The sequence below is a fragment of the Enoplosus armatus genome, chromosome 24, assembly GCF_043641665.1.
Source record: "Enoplosus armatus isolate fEnoArm2 chromosome 24, fEnoArm2.hap1, whole genome shotgun sequence".
Lineage (NCBI taxonomy): Eukaryota > Metazoa > Chordata > Actinopteri > Centrarchiformes > Enoplosidae > Enoplosus > Enoplosus armatus.
The window spans coordinates 75,861-89,510 of record NC_092203.1 but is presented as its reverse complement, the minus strand read 5'-3'; the positions used below and the strand labels follow the sequence as shown (position 1 = coordinate 89,510).

At 37.3% G+C, this 13,650-nt stretch overlaps 1 protein-coding gene across 4 annotated transcripts in view; it reads left to right on the top strand.

Moving 5' to 3' along the window:
* runx1 (RUNX family transcription factor 1) overlaps window positions 1-13,650 on the top strand; it is a 53,777-nt gene that overhangs the window by 19,932 nt on the left and 20,195 nt on the right. For 2 of the 4 annotated variants that reach the window (XM_070930345.1, XM_070930344.1), the window contains exon 1: window positions 12,913-13,068. The exons of 1 other annotated variant lie outside the window; for it this stretch is intronic. In XM_070930345.1, coding sequence (XP_070786446.1) covers window positions 13,041-13,068 — 28 coding nt within the window. In that variant the 5' untranslated portion in view covers window positions 12,913-13,040. Of the gene's footprint in view, window positions 1-7,102; window positions 7,191-12,912; window positions 13,069-13,650 lie in introns of those variants that run through there. One more of the 4 variants, XM_070930343.1, reaches the window with a different exon arrangement.

Below are 13,650 nucleotides of genomic sequence, written 5' to 3'. Positions count from 1 at the left end.
GTGTGTGTGTGTGAGTTCAAACTTTCTGCTCTAATGCACCTGCTCAGCCATTCAAACTGCACTAAACACAGCCTGAGGCACTGCTGTCTTCCTCTCTCTATCTGTCATGCTGCTTTTCTGTCTCATCCTATCTCTCTGTCAGAAACCCTGTCTCACTTTTATTTCCATTTGTATGTTCTCCCAAAGAGTCAACATTTAACCAACTTTGACTGTGCGCATGATTGAAGTAGTTATGCGCTCTCTCTCTCTCTCTCTTTCTCTCTCTCTCTCTCTCTCTCTTTTTCTGCCCTTCATTTCTTGTGTCAGAAAATCAATTTTTAGTTAAGCAAGAATAAGCCCATCTTCTCTCATCGCAGAGGCCGACTGAATAATTCAACACACACACACACACACACACAAATAAAGGACAAATACACACATTGCTTTTCTGCATGTTAAGAGTACTTTTCCAGCCATTTTCATGGGAATTTATGAGAGCAAATCAACCTTTGAGGAACTTTGGAACTAAACAAGTGGTGAAACCAGGGACTACATACAGTTTCCATAGTATAGTTTCAGGGGCCAAAAAAGTCCCTGCTCCCGGGGCTGCACAGGAACTATGGAAACAGAGTTTGTAGGTCAAACACAGACGCTGCAACTGCTACAACTTGTGTACAGCTTCATTCACAAAATAAGGAAATACTGGGTGCCACTGGAATCAAAGACATTTCTTGTTGTGTTTATTAACATGAAAACAGAGCTAGATAAAGGAACAAACAAGCTGAGAGACCAAGGGAATGAGAGAGAGAGAGGGAGCAGCGAGTGAACGATAAAGAGGGAGACATGACAGAACAGGAAAAATAAATTAAACTTTATTTGCTGATAGCTTCATGGTGTTTTTCAGTCTCTCTTTTGATTCATTTATTACATCCAACTCAACATCAGTCACGCAGCAGTAAATATCAGGAACTACAAGGCTTTTACTTTGCCTCCTTCAGGAGTAAAGTTCCTTATCTAGTTTGTTTGGTTGTATACTTTAACCTTAATGTTGTCCATGGTGACCTGTGCTGTCATTTGGTGACCATCAACCTTTCACTTATTCCTCCATCTACCACCGGCAGAAACACTGAAAGCTTTACAGCAATGCCCCGTTGAGCCATAAAAGAATGCAGCAGACTCTAAGTAGCAGCCTGTTATTGTGAAAGCAGTCTCCTTCATCTTCCTGCAGTAATATCATGACATCTCAGAGCTAACGTGGCAATGATCACTGAGGGTAAAGTAATACAAGAAATATATAAAGTACAGAGTGGAATTGTGCATATTATGTAACTAGGTTGTCATACAATGGAGCCATGGAGTGAAAAGTGTTACAGTTAATCATTAAAGATACACAAATCAATATAGTTTTACTGATAGAATTAAAGACATGTACAAAGACATAATTTCTCTCTTAGAAGAAAGAAACACATTTTAATTTTACTCAGCTGTTCATTGTAAATTACATATTTTGCGTACAGTCTTCACAATAATGACATGTACTTTACACACCTGTGTGTGTGTGTGTATGTGTGTGTGTGTTGTGTACAACTTTGTGTGTGTGTGATTTAATGTGGAAAGACTTAATTTCTTATTACAGTGTAGAGTGTGTGTATGTGTGTCACCATACAACTTTGTGTGTGTGTGATTTAATGTGTTGCCTATGTGTGTGAGTGCCAACCTTGTGCAAGTCTGCATTTTGCAAGTCTGCATTGTGTGTGTCTGTGTGTGTGTGTGTGTGTGTGTGTGTGTGTGTCATTTCGTGCTGATGCTAACTGATATGTCAGAAAATCAATTAATTACTTTTAAGCGGCAGTTAACTGTATCCGCACAATACACCCCATGAATTATAGAGGAGGTGTGTGTGCATATACTGTGTGTGTGTGAGTGTGTATGTGAGATAGAGAGAATTGGCTGCTCTGTTAACTAGAGACAATTGCTAACTCCTCCGTCACTGATCAATTGATGAGAGTGCTTCGATACAAATCTACTGAGCTGCTGAAGTGTCTGAACTGACTCATCCATGTCTACTGTCTATAGTCTTTACTGAGTGTGTGTGTGTGTGTGTGTGTGTGTGGATCGTAATTTTAATAAACATCACCTTTCATCAGTGGTCTGATGCATATTCAGAAAGTAATGAATGAACAGGAGAACTTAATTCATTAATATAAGCACACACAGCCTCTATGACTAAGCAGTCACAAGTGATAAGACAGAATGTACAGTCTCTCCACCTAATGCCTCATTTGGATGTTAGTTGGTGTTAGTGTTAGTCATGAAAATGATAGTGATAATGATTATAAGAAACTCAATTTAAAGCATATTTCATACATGAGATTTCACAAGACAACTGTAGAAGGTTACATATCTAAATGTATAAATGTGATGAGTCAAAAGAAGTATAGTGTTTGAAGTGTATAATGTAAGTGTGTAAAAAGTAGCTTCGGTTCTAGAAACAATGAACAGACAGAAATACGTCTGAGTGTGTGAGAGAGCAAGAACAGTTCAGTGTTTGGACTCCAGAGACAGTGACATTACTAGTAACATTACTGACTACGTGACTGTCTAAACATAATATATGTATTGACATGTGATTAATCGAGCGTTTGAATGCAATACATACATATATATATATATATATATACATTGTTTTTGTATATATTTTTTACATTTTCACTTGCTTTATTTTACTTTTATTTATCATTTAAATATTGTAAATGTGTATATTTTTTATATTTCTTATTTTTTACATTTTTGTACATACTCTTATTTCTAAATGTATGCTACTTTCTACTCTTGAATGGGAGCACCAGTACTGTATAATTTCCCCCCGGGGATCAATAAAGTATTTCTGATTCTGATTCTGATTGAAGCTAGTGATATTTTAAGAACTGAAGCTGATTTAATATTGATATTTGACCTCACTTCCAACTTTTTAACATTTATGTCACCCCGAGAAATTAGTGATACATAACTAATTCGTAGTGTATGGAAGAGGATTAGTGTATTTAAAGAGCTCTCCAACTGAACGTTACAATCTCTAATTATCCAATTTATTCAATTTTCATATTTTAAATTCATATTTTTGACTGTAATTGCATCTTTCTGCATAAATGTATAACTTATTTACAAAATTGTGTGAAACAGGCCTGAAGCAAAGGTAGAAATAAAAATCTGATTTGATCACTAAAAACTTTTATATTCTTTTATGAAATACTTTTGAAAATGATTTTGGTTTATTTCTCAAATTCTTCTCTAAATATGAACAGTTTGGGGGGAGGACATTCAAAAGGGTATTCAACTCAATCACATCTTAATTTTGAGTGTCTCTTTCTAAATAATTGTTCATATTAGCAAACAACTGGTCAAACCATCATCAGAAAGAGAGAGTCCTTTAAATAGAATGTGATGTGAAGTGTTAAAGGTGCTGATGAGAAACCAAATAAAACCAGAGGACGTCTCCTTTTCCCCAGACTCTCTCTAGCCACAATCGATCTCTTGCTCAGGGTGGCAGTGTGTGTGTGTGTGTGTGTGTGTGTGTTTGTGTGTGTGGTATTGATCCTTGCCATGGAACTGTCATTGGCCTCAGGGTGGCCTCAACTCCGGGGACGACAGGGACAGACAGCCGCTGGCAGAGAGAGGTGTCATTTATTTTTGAGTTTCCACCTCCCTGTGATTACGGTGCTGTTCTGCGTTTCCTCTTAAATCTCTTTGTAAACTTTACATACTGAATACTGAGACGTGAAATATAAGATCTGTTATTATGACAGGCTCCTCAAATTAAAGCATAATTTAGTTGGAACAAGGCCTTCCCCATAAAAAATTGTATGGAGTGAAAAGTAACATGCATGAAATAAACTGATCATATAACTCTGTAAGCAGCCACAGTCCTATTTCATTTCACTTCACCTATGAGTAGACCTAGCTGTTACATATAAGGCTGAACATGCATTATATTATAGGCTAACTTTGTGTGACACCTTTAAGAATAAAATGAAGGTGAAAGTGATTGTTGATTAAGATAAAGAATTATGTTCAACCACTACTAGACGAATAGCTATAAACATCCTGAGTTTCTCAAAGCTGACATATTGGTTCTATTAGTTATTAGATGTTTGTTATGGGAAAAATAAAACCCTGAGACAGGACTGCTGTCACCTGCCTATGGCAAAGTGCTCCTTTATAAAGCATGGCTATTCATTACATAGCAAGGGAAGGCTTGAATAATATGGACACCCTGGCTTAGAAAAAACAAGACCCCTTCCTGCTCTCCCAAAAATTTAGATTAAAATAAAATATCCTCCCCGTTCTTGCAGTCTCTTAGTAGTGTTTTCGTATCATATCAATGCAAGGAGAGAGACATGTTTTAGATTTTTTTACAACACAAAATTGCTAAAGTCATTATTTTTGTCAAATTACCTGAGACACTGTATATACAGTTTAACTTGCATAACTTGTATTTATAACAGTAATGCACTAACAAAGCAAGTAGGTAGCTTATTATAAATGTTGTAGCCCCTATAATCAGTGTGCAAAGTACTTATTTTACACCCACGACCCCTGAAAACCTCTCAAAGATATTTATGTTGTAATAACTCTAAGGGCTTGTGTCCACATGGCGTTTTTTCTGAGTGCCAGCATCTTTTTTAATTGTTCCCACTGAGGAGAGAGTGTGTGCAGCCGCTTAGAGAAAAGATTACAGATTGTAAAGCTCTGAGCACTTCTAGTTGAAAGTCGTTCAGAAAGGTGCTGGAGAGACAAAAACAGAAAAAACTATTTGTAGGCACAGATCAGCCTACAAGTCTACACACTTGGTAGCCCTTTAAAGAAGATAGGTGTTTGTTTTTTTAGTAGCTTTTGTCAATTTAATTGAAATAAAATGTGGTATTTTACATGAAAGTGATAAGGGAAAAACAGGACAGGACACTCTCTTTCTGTTTTACCACACCATGTGTCTGCCACGTAAGCAGTTATGTTTCCAGAACCACACTATGGCTTACCATCAGTCTACACACACACTGGTTTTGGCTCACTGTGAACACACACACCTCAGATGACCACTGTGGCTCACCGTAACCCAGTGACACACACACACACACACACACACACACACACACACACACACACTGTTCCTGAGGTTGCCATTGAGGGTCACAGTCAGTGTACACACTTTGAAACACACACACAGGGAGCTTTGTGGTGATGTCACCAGCCAAAGGGCCTCTGGGGGAGTCTCTGTGGAAAGCTCACTGTCCACCAGTGTGTGTGTGCGTGCCTGTGTGTGTGTGTGTGTGTGTGTGTGTGTGTGTGTGTGGCGGTCACCTTGAGGTTTGGTAGTGCATCTCTATTTAGCTTGAACCAACAGACAGCAATGGTTCTGTGATGGAGATCCAATAAAGCTTTGGTTTGACATTCAGAATGGTGAGTTGCAGTCGACCTGATTAAACTGTGTGGACTTTAATATTTTATATTAATATTATAAAGAGTACAGTCTAGACCTGATCTATATGTAGTGTCATGAGATAACATTTGTTGTGATTTGGTGCTATATAAATAAAAGAGAAATTGAATGAAATTGAAATTGAAATTGAATTGGACAGAGGGGAGCCCTTGGCTTCATTTGAACAGTTTCACCATGTTTTGACTAATATGAATATGGATTTTGTTCAGTATTTATCTCACCTTCTTTAATAAAAAGAATAAGAAATTATGCTTTACTGCATGCATGTTTAACTTTGCACACTATGCAATCAAAATACATTGAAATGTATTTCTGCTGTAGCTGAATTGAACATTTGAATTGTTATTGAGTTAAACAGTAACTATAAGGAAGAAAACAGTCTTTTTTTATATGAATTATGTAACATGTAACCTGCTACCCTAGTAATTGTTATTGTAAAAACAAAAATAAATGTAGCTCAGTAGCCTCCATCATCTTCCATCACTATACCTCAATGGGATGTGTTAGCTAGTATTCTAAACAAAGTTAACTGTGATGGTTAGCTGGTCAAGTAGGCTACAAGCCAAAAGCCATACATAAATGTTGTGAAAATAAAGATATTGAAAATCAATTACTTTATCATTCAAGTGAGTGACCTCAGTTTTTGACCAGAATATCCAAATAGCAAAGAGGGAGGAGAAGGGAAGGGGAAGAGGGGAAGGAATCATTTAAGTAAATGATTTTATTTTTTCTTTTCTATGTTCTAGCTTAAGACAGACAGTCAGCCTGAGGATTTTGTATTTTTTTAGCTTTGCTAGCTATCAAGCTAGTCAGAGGCAAGCAACCAATGTGTGACAAAGCAAAATTGCTATACATCTATAAGACATGTTTGCTGGTGTTCTTAACAGAAGTTAATGGCAACTGCGGTGTTAGCTCCAAAAATAAGACAAACTGAACAAATTAGCTCTCAACAGGTTCAGTGCCTGGTTCAGAGTGACCTCAATTTTCAACCAGGTCTTCAAAATAGTGAGAAAGAGGGAGGGCAAGAAGGAGGAAAGGAGGGAGGGAGAAAAGGGGAGAAAATCATTTGAGTAGCTAAATGAAATTAGCAGCTTAAAAAAGCCTGAGGGCAAAGTGGAGTCGTGTCCCCTGTGGCTACGTTTTAGAGAAAGAGGGAATGAATTAAGCTTGACTGGCTCCTCTCCACCACCACCTCCTCTCCCACCAGCTTCTTACTCCCTCACTTTTTTCTGGTTTTTACTCATATGTAGGGTGAGGTGGAGGGAGAGGGAAGGGGGGGATGAGGAGATGAATGAGGGGTATAAAAGCAGTTCATGAAGTTGAGGACAGGCTGGAGCTCTTCTATGCCAAATGAGTTTTCTGACTCTCTTTTCAATGTTCGTGTTGACCTCAAATTTGGACTTTGGACTAACAAAAAGTGAAACAAACTTACTTCATTTGTTCCTTTTCCTTCTCTTTCTCTATTACCTTGTCCTTTTTCTTTTCTGCCAATTCCCTCCCATTTCCCTCTTGCTGTTTTTCCTCTTCTTATTATTGTTTTTTCCCTTGAAACCCTCTTTTTTTCTTCCTTCTGGGCGTTGGAAATTTGACCCCAGCTGTTGCTGCTTCTGCACCCAGGATTGAAGCATGAACCCTGGGGCATTCTCCAGCTCTGGCCCCCTGTCCTGGGCCATGTACCTGATGAGGAAAGGCCGGACAGGCAGCGGACTCTTTGGTAAAGCTAATTCTTCTTGACAACTCATAGTCATCATCATCACCAACACATCTGGTCTATTCATGCCACTTTTATGTTTTTATTATGTTGAACTCAGAGTTAATCAATGTTTTTGTCATATATTCCATGTTGTGGTGTGATATCCGATAATCCATGTTCATTGCTGTGACTGTGTGAATTCCTCACATATTTTATTTTAACACTCCAATAACTAACTCTTGGGATATTTGATCTTGAGCTTCTCGGTACAAATAGCTGCTAGCTTCTGAACACTTTAAATGATGCAGCTGGACTGTCAGTGCAAATACAGAAATAGTGTGACCTTTATGTAACAATTGGAAACTAAGGGTGTGGAGGTCGGTCTTTCATGTTGGCCGCCATAGTTTGCATCCTGTCACAGACCTGTAATTAACGTTGCCTTTTCATGAAACATAACCATGATCTTTCCCTAACTTTAGCTACATAACCCTGACTCTAAACTTTACCTGTAGAAAGTGAAAAGTTTACATTGACTTTAAATGTAAGAAAATGTTGTCTTGACCACAATTTGAAGTTTTTCAGAGTTGTCAAATATCAACACTTTTGTCTGGCAATAGGGTTGATCCTTAAACATGAAGATGTTTGACATGTCCTTCCAGTGGAAGTCGAAAGCCTGTGTTTAATTTCCACAGTTCTCCATTGACATTAAGCTGACTCTAGAACAGAATGTGATCAGGGAATAATGATCAGATATACTATATAAAATATATCCACAGAACTGGAGGGTCAAGATAATAACAAACCAACTTGAGTGTCCAGTCAGACTGTATATATATATTATTTTTACATACAATGTCCTTCGTTGAAATTATCTTATTAATGTAAAAATTGTATTTACTGATATAGAGTGATACTCCAGTATTCCTCCAGTATTTTATTCCTGTCAAGGTAGGAAAGCCTCTTTCAAATCATTTAGGCCACAAATTCTAAATGACAGAAGAGTGATATATAATTATACAGTAATGATAAAAAAATTTAAAAAATGTCTATATCAGTGTAATCATAAGTCTACATGTCACTTTTCTTCTGTGGAAATGTTGCTTGGATATATCTTCAACTTGAAGAATCTTTGGTATTCATTAGATTGATCTGTAGTATTTTTACTGCAGCTGATAATATAAAGCAATGTTGGTATCAGTAATTTTGATTGGCAATTGTGACTGGGTATTGATTATGGATCAGAGGACGGTGACCAGCTCACATTACGAGCCAGTCAGTAGGAAACGCTGGCTGAGTGAAATCCAACTCCTCTCTCCCTGTCATGTTTTTTCTTCCTTTCTCTCTCCTTATGTTGTATTTGTGTCTTTCTACCTTCAGTATCTTCATTTAATTACTTCCCCCTCGTACAAATATTTTGACTTCTGTCTTCAAGTCTTAAGGGACTGAAAGGACTGTCTAGCAGGGCTGTTTTGGTTAACACAGACAGGATCGAATCATTTTTGTTTTAGGGGATAGATTACATTACATTGCATTTCGTTATAAAATCAATTATTATACATTTTCAACTAAATATAAAACTTTCAGACATTTTGTGGCAACACACGGCATCTTAAAGCATCATTTTTCGAACAGTGCCCCCAAAAACCAACAGGATATGCATGTATTATGGCACATAACTATATGAATTGCAATGAGCATCTAAACTCACATGTTTCTATAGAATCTGTCTATACACTTGGCATAAGGCATAATTATTCACAAGTGTGGTTCTATGAGGAATAAATGTCCAGCGTCAGATTCAATGACACTTTTATGAAATTGAAGGTTGACAGAATTCTAGCTGCAGGTTTAACATGTTTGTCATTTGTTTGCTTGCAGGGGGAGTGTAAGGAAAATGTGTTCATGATTAGTGATGACATGATAGTGTGGTTTCATTTTTACCTTGTATCCAGCTTTAAATGCAATTTAACAATCAGTGACAATCAAGGAATTTCCAACACGCAATTTGAGTTGACTGAATACATCCAAAGATGATCTTCATATAACAAGTAAAAAAGGACAAATAGGCCTTCTAAGAGGAAGTGAAAAATAGATATTTCCAAGGGCAAATCACGTCACGTCCATCTCAGGCAGAGACGAGAGTGGAGGCGTTTACATTTTTTATCATCCCCCCTTTGGCTACCGAGGGATGGATGCAGAGGCAGACTGGCGTTTCCCTAAAACTCATCCGACAGCATGTTGAGTTAACTCAAATCAAACCGACTGACTCCCAAAAAGGCCTTACTGAAACATGCAGGTGCAAAGAATCCTGTATATTTGACCCTTAACCAGTAAATTCATTGTACTGACAAACAACATAAAACTTAACTTTCTGTAAGTTTGGTGGTACTGGAAACCAAAAACTTGTTGAGCCAGGATACACACAAATTTGATGTTTCTTTTTATAAAAGACTACTAACCGTCTTCTTATTTAAGAGCTAAAAACTCTTCTTAAATTCAAAGTTAGTATTACATCTTCAGTTTTGGTAAAGTTGCCATATTTGATATAATTTACCTCAAACACTGACAGACACCACTAAGCACCAGACTTATGACTGATCAGATGTTATATGGAGCCAAAGAAAGGCCATAATGAATTTAATACCTGATGAAATGAAATAGATGAAACAGAATTCCTACTGAATCCTTAGTGTTGAAATTTACCACCGAATTTAAAGCACTGAAATATTTTACTTTGAAAACCAAATACTGAATTTATGTGTGTGTCTGAGTTCCCCTCTTTCAAATTTACAGTCAGTCATTTTAAGTTGTGCAATTTCAAAATCTTGATTTTTTTAAGGTTCACACATTCAATGTCCAACATTCAGAAAATGACAGTGGACCAAACAACATCTGCTGATGAAGAGCGTGTGATATGGTCAACAGCTCCAGAACATGCCAGTAAGTGGATATTAAGTTTAGAATGTTTTATCAAATTCAGTTACTCATTTCCATATCTAAAAAGTTCAAATTTGATGAAATTTAGAGACCAAAATTCAAGATGAAAACAAACATATCCTGAGTGGAATCATCCTGTCCAATCAGGTTATATTCTGTCGGCCATGAGACCCAAGAAAGAAGTTCTGATGAGCAACTAAACACACATCTTCTTGTCTTTTTTCTTTCATTTGCAAACTCTGAAATGGCCAATTGGAAAATTGGAAGAGAGGAATTCAGACCATATGAATTAAGATAGAGGGTTTTCAAAGTTAAATGTTGCAATGCTGTCAATTCAGTGGTATTTAAATTTCAACATATTAAGTAGTCATTTCATTTCACAATTTATTATGGCCTTTCTTTGCTTTCATATGTTATTGCTTTGTCTGTAAGAAATAAGGGAGACACTGTATTTCTTATCAGTGGCAATGTTGTCATTGTAACAATACTGTATGTAAATAACACCAATGCTGAGATGGTACAAAGTGTTTTAAATTGTATACTTAGATCTAGGAATAATTGAAACAACAATGGGTTAAATGTAACTTGAAGCTGCGTTATAACAGGATGTATTCTGGGATGCACCTCACTTCATCATCTGTTGGCTGTTTATTCAAATGAAAAGCTTTGCTGTGCTGTTTGCTAAGGACATTTTATCTTTTTTTGCTGCATTTGGCATATAGTTTTTGTGAATAGCATCTTCTCCCAATTCACTTTCACTATTTGGTATAATTTTGACTCTAATCATTGCTTTTGGTCTTTCACCAGCAGATTGTGGAGAGCTACAAGAAACCTACAAGATCATATACAGCTTGTGTATAATTCAAAATCATCACTTATTATTTCTCCATACATTCATATCAGGGAACATATCAATATTTTGTAGATCACAGTTCTCATCGATGAATGAGGACAAGCTGAATCAAAATTAAAGCCATAAGGAATTAATTGGAAATATTAATATACAATTTTTGTAATTTAAGATGTAGGATTTTGTTCAACTAAATTATCATCATCAATGTCATATACTGAAAAGATGTGTTTTTGAATACTGAAATATCATATCTACATCAGTAATGCTGTGATAATGATTGTGAATTTTGTCTGGATTCATCCACCACTATATTTTATTTTTTTAACCTTTGTTGTCCAGGAAATCCTCTTTTTTTATTGCAGTTTACTTAAATTACATGATATTCAGCATTCTTACAATATTTATATATTTTATAGTGAAAAAATTATAGGAAAGCCTCATTGAGATAAAGATTCTCTTTTTCAAGAGTGTCCTGGCCAAGAGAAGAAACAATAATAATGAGTTACCGACAAACAACAGATGACACAAAATCAGAATTCAACAGAAAGGCAATTATAGAATCATAACCAATACAATCAAATGAAAGATTGAATCTTCCAAAAAGCACCTTAAAATAATGCTACAACTATCTAAAACCATAAAAGTGACTTAATAAGACTAACATTATTTCAGTTTCTGTAGAAATGATTTGTATCCACACAGAGACCAGATTTGAATTGAAATCATGGTGGGTGATATTTAGATTGAAGGTGGCTCCAAATAACTTAGGAGATGTTTGAAGTCCTGCTTTAACTGTTCCTGCTCCTCAGAAACAACAGCATATAAAACTCCCGCACATGGAGTCTGGTTTCAGCGCTTCGGTGGTGTATTTTTAATGTGGAGCTGCTGTTCAGTCAGTCGGGCTCTCGGTGTCATGACTTAGATCACATACTGCCCCCTATCGTCCATATCCGAGACTGATGGCCTGGCTTTATTGTGACAGCAAAAGCCAGAGGGCCCGGAGACATGAGGCTGTTGCGGAAGAAACGGATAGTGTTGGAGATCAAAATATGTACATCTGGATGAACAGAAGAAGAAAAGAGAGAGGGACCGTTCTTCAGGTTGTGTGATGACCTCGGGAGATTTGGAAATGCTTTATTTGTGACACTTTATTCAATTTGACTTCATTTGGACAAATGTTTTTCGTACACGTTTGTCTTCACAACTTCATTTCCTGGTTGGGCTTTTAAACATGCAGTGTTCCACAGATGCACACACGTTCCTGCAGCGTATCACGGTGTATTTGACCACATGGTGGATTCAAAGAGACGCAGTCAGGTTCTGGGCTCTGCAAGAGGAAGTGCAGCTCTGCTTTCTCCACTCTCTTTCCCCTCTCAACCCCGCCTCCACTCGGACGGGATTGCAAGAGGAAGTGCAGCTTTGCTTACTCCACTCTTCCCCTCTCAACCCCGCCTCCTCTCGGACGGACATAACACTGATTGGTCAACCCCTGTCTAGTCACAGCCAGCGACGAGCCTCTCCATTGGCTGAGGGCTGCTCGTGCACAGATGAGATGCAAATCCAGAGATCTGAAAAAGCTTTGAGCTGTCAGCCGGGAGATCCATTCATCTACAAGGAAGGCAGAGAGACATAGCAGGGGAACAGAGAGAGAGAGCGTGGGGCTTGTATGTAGCGGTCCATTATAAATATATAGCTATAGGTATAGGCTGTTCAAATCAGGATGAAAGGAGATTTAAAGCCAACTCAGACTTAATTTCTCTTGTTCTGCATATTTGGTCAGTTTCCTTCCACTTGCCAAACAAGTGTGGGAGCTTAATTTCAGCTACGAGGAGACAGAAGGAGCTTTGAACACTCTCAAGTCTCAAAGTGACTTTTATTCTGCATGGAGAAGAAATCTGCTTATACTCAAAGGCTGATATCCGGCGCGTCCTGACGGGATAAAGCGCAGCGACTTACGGACAGATAACGACAAGTCAACGTGATAACTTATCACACATATACCGAATCTGTTTCTTGTGCTGTGCTGTGTTTTAGTGAAGATCGGGGAAGTTCAGTATCTGTGGACTGACTGTGGCGCACAAATGGTGTTTCTGTGGGACGCAAAATACGGTAAAAGTCATTTACAGTATTTCTCTGATGCTTTGAGATCACAAAGGAGGAAAATTAATAGAAAACCATCCATAAAGTTATTCAATCATAAATCCTCGCCAAGCAACATCATTTATATCACTACCAAAAAGAAAGACGGAGGAAAAAGAAACACTGACTGACTGAAAATATATAAATGATGTAAACATGATATTCCCATTCTGCGGTGTTGTTATCCTGTAGATGTGATCCTAATGGCAGCCTGGTGGCAGGGTCTGATGTTTTCCAGTCTGTAACTGATGAACATAAACACTGACGGGCTCAGTAATTCTATGACTAGTTAATATAAAGTACACTGTGATGTATTATACACTGATCTCTTTCCTACAATATAATTTGTTTATTCGTTTATATCATATATAACTTTAATATCATGTTAATTATAAAAGTGCTCAACATGGTGCTCATTCATATTATGATGTGATCATGATGCCTCACAGTGTATAAGATGGTCAGCTAAGGGTTGGGAACTCATGTGGTCACAGGAGATATAGGACTGATATTAGGCCTGTAAAAACAAAATAAATCAGGTTTTAAAATACA